The 11202-nt window shown below is 33.6% G+C and overlaps 1 protein-coding gene across 1 annotated transcript in view; it reads right to left on the bottom strand.

Annotated features, from left to right (window-relative positions):
* Window positions 1–335: 335 nt before the first annotated feature.
* The window catches only part of C14H2orf73 (chromosome 14 C2orf73 homolog), a 28517-nt gene continuing 17650 nt past the window's right edge, over window positions 336–11202 (bottom strand). The window contains exons 4-5 of the mRNA XM_063078459.1: window positions 1617–1732; window positions 336–821 (exon numbers count right to left, since the gene is read on the bottom strand). Coding sequence (XP_062934529.1) covers window positions 453–821; window positions 1617–1732 — 485 coding nt within the window. The 3' untranslated portion in view covers window positions 336–452. The remainder of the gene's footprint in view (window positions 822–1616; window positions 1733–11202) is intronic.

Genomic DNA, 11202 nt, shown 5'->3' with positions numbered 1-11202 from the left:
TAACCTTGTTAAGTTGCTATTTTCCTCATTTTACAGATGAGAAAAATGAAGTTTAGGGAGGTTAAGTAACTTGCCCTCAGTCAAACAGCTTATATGAAGTGGAGCTGACATTCCAACCCCAGTTTGTTGCTAGGGCTATAACTGATGACTGTCTAATAGGGCCTCTCCTCTGAAAGTTTTCATAATATTTGTTAATTACATTCACTTTTGTGCAAAACAAAGTTGTCTATAAGTAATGTGATATAGAAATAATGTCCCATAATCCATCACTCGTTTGAGACCAGTTTTAAAATTTGGGTGTATTTTAATTGTCTTTTTTTCCTTTTTCCCATTTATGCAAATTGTATGTTCTGAGGTTATCAATAACCAAAAAAGCAAATGCGAGGGCCTGTGTGGTGATTATGAAATTTCTTTACATTCCTGGGATTATGTTTTTATCTGAAGAAGGTAATTTATCCTGATTTATCCTGATTTTTTATTGGTGGGTTTAAAGGCTCATGCCTGGTGAGACGAGCATGTCCTACAGTTGTTGGAAAGACGCCTGCAGTCTTCTCCCTTCCCTCAGGACTTCTGGGGCATGCCTTGGCTGCCTGTCTGACGTCTGTTTCTGATAAGTGAGTTTTAGTCTCTAACAGCTCTTGGGAATTTTGTTGGCAGACACCTGGTGAGATCATTTTGCTTTCCGCTGAATTTCCTTTCTCTGTTTTTTTGGACTGTTCTGATGAGCATGACCCTGGAGCATTCGGTAATCCTTCAGTTCCCTTAGGAACTATCGGTCTACTCCCTGGTTTTATCTCTCTCTGCACGAAAGCTCCATGTCTCTGGAAAGGAAAACAAAGTTGACATTAACCAGTGAAACACAACTTGCTGGAAAATGCAACTGTGAACTGAGTTCGTGAATTAGCTCAAGTCCTGGTGATGCAGGCACTTACTTCTCTGCCTCTTCAGTGGCTGTCACGTTAGTCCAAAACTAAAGACACCACCGTAACAAGTATTGGTGAACATTTTAAACAAATTATAAAATAGGGTGTACCAGAAAATGAATAGGAATGAAAAAAAAAGCAGAAAGTCAAAGAAGCAGCATCTCATTAGCTCTCATTTTCAACTTTTCTATCACTTGGATTGTGTAAGTCTATTCATATCAAATTTCATTTCTTGCCCTCTAGATTGCTATGTATACAATAGAAACTATAATTCATAGGCCTAAGGATTTATGATTTCATCCCAAATGTCTATTAGTTCCAACAAAAGGCTTAGTTATAATTAAATATGAAAGCAAACATCTGTAGTTGGAAAAAACCCAACAATTGACTATTAAGTTTCTATTTGGCTTTACCACCACACACAAGCGTATTAAAAAGTTTATCAAACTTTCATCTCAAGTGATTTCAATAATATAAGTAAATCAAATTCCAAAGACTGTGATTCAAAATTATGACATCATTCCATAGTTCTTACTATGGCATGTGGCTGAGATTCTATCCTACTAGTAACTATGTTAGTTTTGTCAACTTAGACTCTTAGAAAGATGATTATGACTTGAAAAGGCTTAAAGTTCTACCATACATCTATTCTGTCATGAAGTATGAAACAATTAATTCTAAATATCATCTTACCTTCCCCCGGATGGGCTCATTGGGAGTTTTCCTGGCATCGTATTGATGCATAAAGGAGATGCATTCTATAAAATTGTTTTGAGGATGCACTGATACATCAGGAGAGGCAAGTGGAACTAAGAAAAAGAAAAGAGATTTTGTGAAGTCAGGACAAAAATTAGATTTGTATATGGAAATATAATCAGTATTCATAATATTCATGCTTTATAAAAAATGCTAACATAACTAAATTATTTAAGTATGCAAAGTTACTTATGCACATCTAAACAGTAAATATAATGTGGTCACCATTCTTCTCCATGAAAGAAACAAATCAAAACAGCAAAATTAGCCCCACATGTGTAAATTTTTAGTAATTTTAAAAGCTAATATTAAATTAATATTAATACAATAATATTAAAATCTGTTGGCCTTAAAAATCTGTTTGATATGCTCTTTAGGCAGATACCAATAAGTTTTAGGGAAAGCGTAACTACAATTTGTTGACTCATTTTTCACTAGTAGAAACGGTATAAGAACTTGTATGCTGAATCTATCATTGTGGCCACATGGTTAAGGTGATGAACTAGAAAGTCTATGCTGAAATTGCTCCCAGCTAGCACTAACAGAATGAACTGGAAGACTCAAGGGCTACTGCAGTTGTAGTTGAATACATAGTTCTTTTTCATTTCACCCAATGACAGAGGTTCTGTAAGTTTGTAAGAGTATTAAACCCTTTAAAAATCACTTTTAAATAATCTTTCAATCTGCGTGATGAGTATATAGGGGTCATTCTATTGGTCTCTCTACTCCATGTATGTTTTAACATTTTAAATAATTTTAAAAACTCACTTTAGTTCTACTTTCAGCAGACAAGGTTATTTAAAGAATCAGAGCAACTGCCAGTACTGTTGCTGATAATCAAAAAAGCTTAGTGAGGTAAAATTCTGTTTTGGAAAAAATTAAAATTTTCTCCTTTTAAGTAAAGATATGTACATACGAGTTTATGTACACCTAGAATATCTATGAAATGATATACTAGAAATTGGTAACAGTGGTTATTGTAGGGAGAGAGAATTGGGTGACTGGAAGACAGAGGTAGAGAGAGGTGGATTCACTTTTCACTAATATCCTTTATGCCATTTAAGTTTTGTACCACATCTATATATTAATTATTACAAAATAAAATGAATTTTTAAAAATCACACCTTTAAAATTGGGGGAAATACATAAGAAAATAAAGGTTAATAAATTCACATTTATTAAGCATTTATTAATTCAATTTGATATTCAGACTTTATATCAATGTCTAATTTTGCTAGCAGGAATGACAAGTATTCAAATATTTATACATTACATCACATAAAATGGCAATCTTTTCCCAGTTTTCAGAAAAAAATGTTAACTGATAATATTTCCTTGATTTCTAATTGGGATCAGCTACTCAAAACTCATTTACTGCTTATCATTATTTTTCTTTTAGGACTTGCTAGCACACAAAGAACAGCAGGTGCCAAAGATTTAATAACTATACTGAGAAAATTCTATCCATAACTTAAATTTTTCCCCACCAATTAGGAAAAGGCTACTAGTTTTTGGATGAAAACCATGATCCAGCTCACAGAACATTAGTGTTTTCAGAAACATAGTTTGATAACTTCTTGGATGAAATGTAGCAGCTCTAAATTTAGGCATTAATTGGGTAGGGTTAATGGAGTGCCCAAAGCATGGGTTTTGGGATAAGATAGACATGTTTTCAAATTCTGTCTCTACCACATTTCCTAGCTCTGTGACTTTGGAAAATTGACCTACCTTCATTGAGATTCAATTTCCTCCTCTCTAAAATGGGGATAATAGCAATTTGCTTTCTGAATTGTGAGGATTAAGAACAATGCGTATAAAGTCAAATTGTGAAGCATCTTTGAAGTTAGCAAGGGGCCAGCTCTTTTGTATCCTAACAAAAGGGGAAACCATGGAAGCGAGAAGAAAGCATGAATCATATAACTATCCAAAAAATGTGAGAAATTCAAAGGCTTTAGTGAACTGATATGAAGGGTTTAGTGAACTGATATGAAGGGTTTGGTGGCAGCTTGGGCTGGTTGGTAGGAAAGTCAGATGCAGCCAAGAAAGAATGGGTTGGGGGGGGGCTTTTAAACTCTACTCTTGACTTCCCTCCACATTGCTTGCCCTGGGGCCATAGAAACTGGCAACAACTGCCTAGCCATCTGTTGTCAACACAGTAACATCAGAATAGCACAGAAGTCCCTCCAGGACAAGGAGCTAACAAAAATGGGTGCATGCCACCCCTTTGGGCATTTCCTCCTCCTCCATTCCTCTGGCAACTGTCAGTGGTAGTGGATTTAAAACATCAAGAGATTGCCTTTTCTCCTTGACGACTCTTTTAAACAGTTTCATGGTAGTGGGGCTGGATTCCTGACTAGAGACTGGCCTAGTAGAGTGGCAGCAAATGATGATGGGCAAAACTTGTTTTGTGGTGTCTAAAGCTCTTCAGCCTGAGCCTTATTTTCTTTCCTTAAATTCACTGGGAGGCACAGAAATCAAAACCCTGGTCTTCAGCCTGTGCCCACACAGGAATGCTGATTTCTCTAGGGGAGACATGACCTACAACACCATAAAACAAAAAAAACTTTAAAAACAGATACTATTGGAAAAAGAAATATTATAACTAATACACCAAAAATTTTAAATAAGCACATTAAACATCCTTAAAAATATAGAAGGTATTAATATTAAGGAAGAATAAGAGGTTATAAAAAAGAAATCATGTAAAGTGGTAAGAATGAAAAAATATAATAGTTGAAATAAAACACATAGGTAAGATAAATAACAAGATTCATGAACTAGAAAATCAGACTGAGAAGCTTTTCCAGAAGGCAGCAGGAAAGGATAAAGAAATAAAAATATAAAAGGAAAGCTAAGAGACATGGAAGGTAGAAATACCAACACCAGAATTCAGAAAAAACTAGAGGGAAGGAAATCTTTGAAGAAATAATGATGACAAATATCCAAGAATTAAAGAAAGATCAAAGTCTTCAGACTGAAAGAGCTCACAGAATACCAAACGGGTAGCAGGGACAGAGTAAGATGAGGCAAGTGAGGCGCAGGGATTCATAACTTAAGGAGGCACTTGCATGACCCTGGGAGTAAGTGCCTCCTTAAATTTTGTACCCTACATCTCTTACTTGCCTCACTCTCCTCCTAATCCTGCAGGGTAGATAAAGAAAAACTGATATTTAAGACACTTTATAGAGAAATTTAATATCATCTGAGACAAAGAAAAAATTATAAATGCTTTCAAAGAGAAGAGATTACCTACAAAGGAGTAAGAGGCAGATTAATATCAAATTTCTCAATAGCAACATTGGACACAAGATGATATTATTTTTAAAATATTAAAAGGAAACAAACTTTAAGTCTAGAATTTTTATACCCAACCAAACTATTATTAAACTACAAATATAAAATAAAAATATATTGGGAGGCAAGAAAGGCCTCAGAAGATTTCCCTATAAAACAGAGATAACTGAAAATCTCCTAGAGGAAGAACTCAAATAAGACTAGAAATAAATCAAGGAGGGTTTCTAAGATATATGGAAGAAAATAACAAAAATTTTTGTTTCCTTAAGAAGACAAGGACTAAAGAACAGAAAAATAGCTACTATACCAATAAAAAGTCAGAACTAAAATTCTATTATTTAATATATTAATGGAGGCCTTGGAGAATACTGTAAAAAAGAAAAAAGCAGTATAATAATTGCAAAGGAAGAGAAAAAAATTCTTTATTTGTAGGTAATATAATTACCTGAATAGAAAAACCACTAGAATCAATGAATTACTGTATTACAGTAAGAGTGTGGCAAGGTAAACAGATAGAAGAAAAGTATATAAAAACCAAGAACATTTCTCTACAATAGTGATAGCCTACTAAAAAACATGAAAAAATAAGATTTATTCTCAGGAACAGAAGCTATACAGTATAAATTTTTTAAAAATAAAAAAAAATTACAAGGCCTCTATAGAGAAAAATTTTGAACTCTCTTAAAGACATAACACAACCCAATCAAAATTATAGCTGGATATTTTGAGGAATTTTATAAATTCCAAAATTTAAATGGAAAAATAAAGGCCCGTTATTATAGAGATCAACTCTTAAATGTAGAGCAAAGAATGGGAATTTCCCTATCAGATATTAAAACAGGCTAAAAATCCATATAATTAAAACATTTTGGTATGTATCCAAGAACTGAAAATTAACCAAGGTAACATAACGGAGAGCTCAGAGAGACTTATTTATATATGGAACCTAACATAATTAAGGAGGTCCTACAAGTAAAGGAGAGAAGTGCAGATTGTTCTAGAGATGATATTCAGAAAAATGGTTCACTTCATGGTAAAAACGGAATAGATTCCCTATTTAACACAGTACATAAAGGTGGACTCTAGGATTAAAGACCTAATTTCGTAAGGTAAAATTGTAAAATCCAGAGAAGAAAATGTAGGAGGATATTTCTGTGATCTAACGGTAGGAAAACACCCAATATACAACCAATACAAAACACCCAATATACAACCCACAAGGTGAAAACTTGATAAAATGATTCTATCAAAATTTAGGATACCTTTTCAATGAAAGATACCATGGGCAAAGTTAATAGAGATGGCAGATTGGAAGGAGATATTTATAACATGAAAACTAAAAGGGACAGGTCATCAGTGGTTATGGCAGAGTAAGGACCTCCAAAAAGCTGCTCTTCTACAAAAGCAATGAGTATACTGGCAAAAATTGTCAAAATCAACTCTTTCAGAACTCTTGAAATTAACCAAAGGCTTGTAATAATCCAAGGAACATTTGTTCAAGAAAAATGACTAATCTCCATAATAAAAGCATCATGGCATTTTAACTTGCTCAGTTTCCATCTCCCTTTCCCCTCTGCAGAAAACCAAGAGCTCCACAATTACAGTGAAAACCAGCAGCATAGCAATTGCTGGAAGGAGCAGAATGGGTTTGGACCTTCCCACAAACACCAGTTCAGAGAATTGTCATTATTTAACCTGGCTGGCAGTTTCCTGGAAACTCCATTCACATGGCTTGTTTTTATAAACATGTCTCAGACCTCTCAGTGAGAACAGCCACCTCCCACTTTCAACCCTACACTCAGGTGTTTGTCAGAAACAATCAGGAACAATTGTTTAACATTGCAGCTGCCTAAGGCAGCAATAACAATTGGGACAAATATAAGAAGCTGCCCCAAACTGGAAACTTATGTGCTTCCTACCTGGGTTAAAATTCAATGCCAGCAATTTTTCCATACCTGAAAAATCCTTGGACAATACAGTTTACATCTACCTACTATAAGGAAAACTTTAAGTATGATGAATTTAAATTATTATATTGATGTTTTAGTAAGTGAAATGCATAGAGCAAAATCTCTATCATCATTTAAAATCCTCTAGGAGGAAAGGAAACTGGGAGATGTTGGTCAAAGGATACAAAATTTCAGTTAGATAGGAAGAATAAATTTGAGTGATCTATTATACAACATAGTGACTATAGTTAATAACAATGTACTGTATTCTTGAAAATTGCTAAGAGAATAGATTTTAAGTGTTCTTGCCACAAAAATCCTAAGTATGTGAAGTAATGCACATATTAATTAGCTTGATTTAGCCAGTTCACAATGTATACATTTTTCAAAACATCATGTTATATACACAATAAACATATACACTTTTCATCAATTTTTTAAAAAGCACTCTGTAAAATAATCACGATAATATCTAGCCATGAATCAGATTTAATAAAAATAGCATATCAGACCATTTTTCTTGTAGGGTAACAAGTAAAGATTGGTTACAGAGTAGCTTTTTTCCAAAAAAACACCTTAATGCTTTACTAATATTCATAACCAACATTCTAGGATTTACACACTACTAATAAAATAAATGGCTGGTAAGTGTTTTCAATTCTGGGAAGGTTTGGGATTAATTATAAAAATAGTAAATCAAGTAAAATTAAATCCACAATTTGTTTTTTAATATACAAGAAGAAAATATGATCTAATACTTTGCTAGTGTTATGCTGACAATATTAGGGTAATATTTATTAAGTTTATAAACAGTATTAAAATGTTTGAGATATCTGGATTTACTATATTTATTAGATATATAAAGTTTTACAAGATTTACTAGGTTTAATTTATTGGATTTATAAGAAGTGTTTAGAAAGGTTTTGTTTGTCTAAGTTATTTTTTTCTTGCAAAGTTTTAAGTTTTCTTTGTAAAGGTATTTAAAATGTTTAAAAAGAAAGTAGAATACGTGATTAAATCAACAAACTTGCACTTTAAAATGTTAATGGAATTTAATTGACTATATGTGTAAATGAGTCATTAAGGTGTATTTCATTTGTCCAACCTAAGTTAAATATCAAAGAACAAGTGAAAGTTACTATTTGTATTTTAAACAACATTTAAAAATCAAAGGCTTAAGGAAAGAAATATTTTTAAAATTTATGCTAAAATTTGAATATCAATATTAATCATAATTAACCATGAATAACTCTTTCTACATACAAAGGCCCCCTTTGAAAGTAAAAATCTTATAGTGAAACAGATTACCCTCAAAGAATTAACAATTGGAGTGCTTCTAGACTTGGTATAACAATAGAATCCAGAGACAATGGAATGAGATCTTCAAAGTGTAAAGGGTAAATAATTGTAAACCCAGAATTCCTTACCCAGCTATACTTTCATTCATTAAAGATTGAGGGCAATTTTTAAAATTTTAAGACAAAGGGGGCCAGCCCGTGGCTCACTCGGGAGAGTGCGGTGCTGATAACACCAAGGCCCCGGGTTCGGATCCCATATACGGATGGCTGGTTTGCTCACTGGCTGAGCGTGGTGCTGACAACACCAAGTCAAGGGTTAAGATCCCCTTATCCCCTTACTGGTCATCTTTAAAAAAAAAAAAAAAAAAAAAAAAAAAAATTTTAAACAAAGAAAGGTGAAGAATTGGCCACTCCTAAACTCTCACTGAAAGAATTATTTAAGGACATTGTGGTAGTCTGTTACATTGGTGGCCCCAATGAACCAGGTCTTCCAGTATTCCTGTCCTCATATAGTACCCTTCCTATAAATGTAGGCTGGCCTTGTGATTAGCTTTAACCATTAGGATGTGACAGAAGCGATGCTGTGCCAGTTCCAAGCCTATAACTTGAAGAAAGTCTTGCAGCTTCTGCTTCTGCATTCTTGGGAGCCCTGAGTTGCCAGGTAAGAAGTCCAGCTACCCTGCTGGAGAAACCACATGGAGAGACCACCTGGAGAAGGAGAAGCCCAGTCATTCTAGCATGCCAGCTGAGTCTAGTCCTCAGACCATCTGCCACCTGCATGAAGCCACGCAAGTAACCACCACCAAGATCAGATGAAGAACTCTCCTGCTGAGCCCAGCCCAGATTACAGAACACTGAGCAAATAAGATGATTGTTTTTTCAAGCAACTAAACTTGAGATGGCTTGTTATGCAGATAACTGAAACAGAAACACTTCAGAAGGAAGTCAATTAAACCAATTTAAACAAATGATCTTTTAAATAGTGATCTAGAACCTTCCAGAATCTCAAAATAATACTTTGAAAAGGATTCATTTCTTCATGAGGATGAATAAAGGGAGAGGAAAGTAATCTGAGCTATTATAGTGGGAAATTCCATACTCAGACATTACACGTATTAAAATTAGATATAACTAGGGCCAGCCACTTGGGAGAGTGTGGTGTTGGTAACACCAAGGCCACAGGTTCGGATCCCTATATAGGGATGGCCGGTTAGCTCACTTGGGAGAGCGCGGTGCTGACAACACCAAGTCAAGGGTTAAGATCCCCTTACCGGTCATCTTTTTAAAAAAAAAAAATTAGACATAACTATTATGTTCACTTATGCAAACATATGAGGCTTTTAATTTTTTTTATTTATTTTTTATTTTTTTTAAACATATGAGGCTTTTAAAGAAGCTCACAATAGTGAAGAATATCTAAGTGTGAAAACATCAAAGAAGATACTTTGGTCCTTTGTGGTTATTCTACTTAAGAATTCAAATTGGACTCAAAGAAATTACTTGAAAGAAGCCTTGTTAGATGAGAACTACAAAAAATAAGGCAAAGACCATGAAGAATGTTGAAATTCACTCTCTGTTTCTTGGAAACTTGATCTAATTAAAATAAGAATTTTCTAAACAAGTCGGTATCTAGCCATTTATATTTTATCAACAAAGCCAAGATTTAGTCAAACACACAATTTGCTCTGTATAAGAGAACTTAATAGTTTTACTTTGGGAAATTTTCTTTTCTTAAGCAGACACTTTTTATGTCTGCTTAAAAAAACACTCATTAGTACTATTTTTCTCTTAGAAATCCCATTCTTCTCAATAGTGTTTATTTTGATATGTAAAAAGATTATTAATGTAAAATAGTATAGATTTTCAAAATACAGTTAAAAATAAGAAGCAAATATAAGTGTAGCAATAAATTATTGTTATATTACACCTTGTGCAAAAGAAACAACACAAACTAAAACCTGGTTTAGAAAATTAATTTTATCATTATATCTGAATCAGCAATCCAAAAGAATGTTTAAATATCAAGTAGTTCATAAAGGGCCAAAGTTTCATTTAAGTATGAGATATCCGCCTCACAAATTAGATCAGCCTTTCCAATTTATAAAGTTGTATTATATAAAACCAAATGTGAACACTTATTCTTACAGGGACTCAGATATGATGGAGCACAGCCATTTGTTAACTGACTGTGGATGGCAGCCAGGAAATTGTGTTGTGGTACAAGACATAAAGGGCACTTTCATTGTCAGCACAAGATAACATTTCTGAAATGCCAAAGACCAGGCGTAATTAAGTGGGCTGATGGAACAGAACGACTATGAGATGACTTTTAATTGCTATTAGTGCATGTTTATATGCACATTTTTCTATGTTTGTATGCATATATAAAAAATCTGGCACAAACTAGTTTATATACATATTTTTCAATGTTACATTAAAATATTTTCTTTTTTTAAAATCATTTTTTAAAAAAATCATTTTCATCTAGTACCCAAACACCAACTAAAATATAAATAAATTGCAGGCCTATATTGTGTTGTGTATGCTTAAATTACATTATGGCTTTAAATTAAATAATCTGTTGAATAAGGTGTAATTATTTCCTTTTTTTTTTTGGCAGCTGGCCAATACAGGGATAGAACCCAGGACGTTGGTGTTATCAGCACCATGCTCTAACCAACTGAGCTAACCAGCCAGCCCATAATGTGTAATTATCATTCAACTAATCAATAGGTATTTATTGAGGTATTTATACTAGGCCTTAGGATACAATAATGAACTTGGCAGTGAGAAATACCAATAAATAGAGAGACAGAGAAAGAAAGAAACATACCATGCCAGGTTCCCAAAGCTAAATTCCAACTCAACATCTAACTTAGTACAATGCAATAATCAATAATAGAAATAGCCATTTATTGATAGCCATTTATTAATAATAGAATAGCCATTTATTGTCTACTGTGTACCAAGCACTGTAGTAGG

This window comes from Cynocephalus volans, chromosome 14 (assembly GCF_027409185.1).
Source record: "Cynocephalus volans isolate mCynVol1 chromosome 14, mCynVol1.pri, whole genome shotgun sequence".
Taxonomy (NCBI): Eukaryota; Metazoa; Chordata; class Mammalia; order Dermoptera; family Cynocephalidae; genus Cynocephalus; species Cynocephalus volans.
Note: the sequence above shows the minus strand (reverse complement) of the source record. Positions and strands in the feature narration are given on the sequence as shown.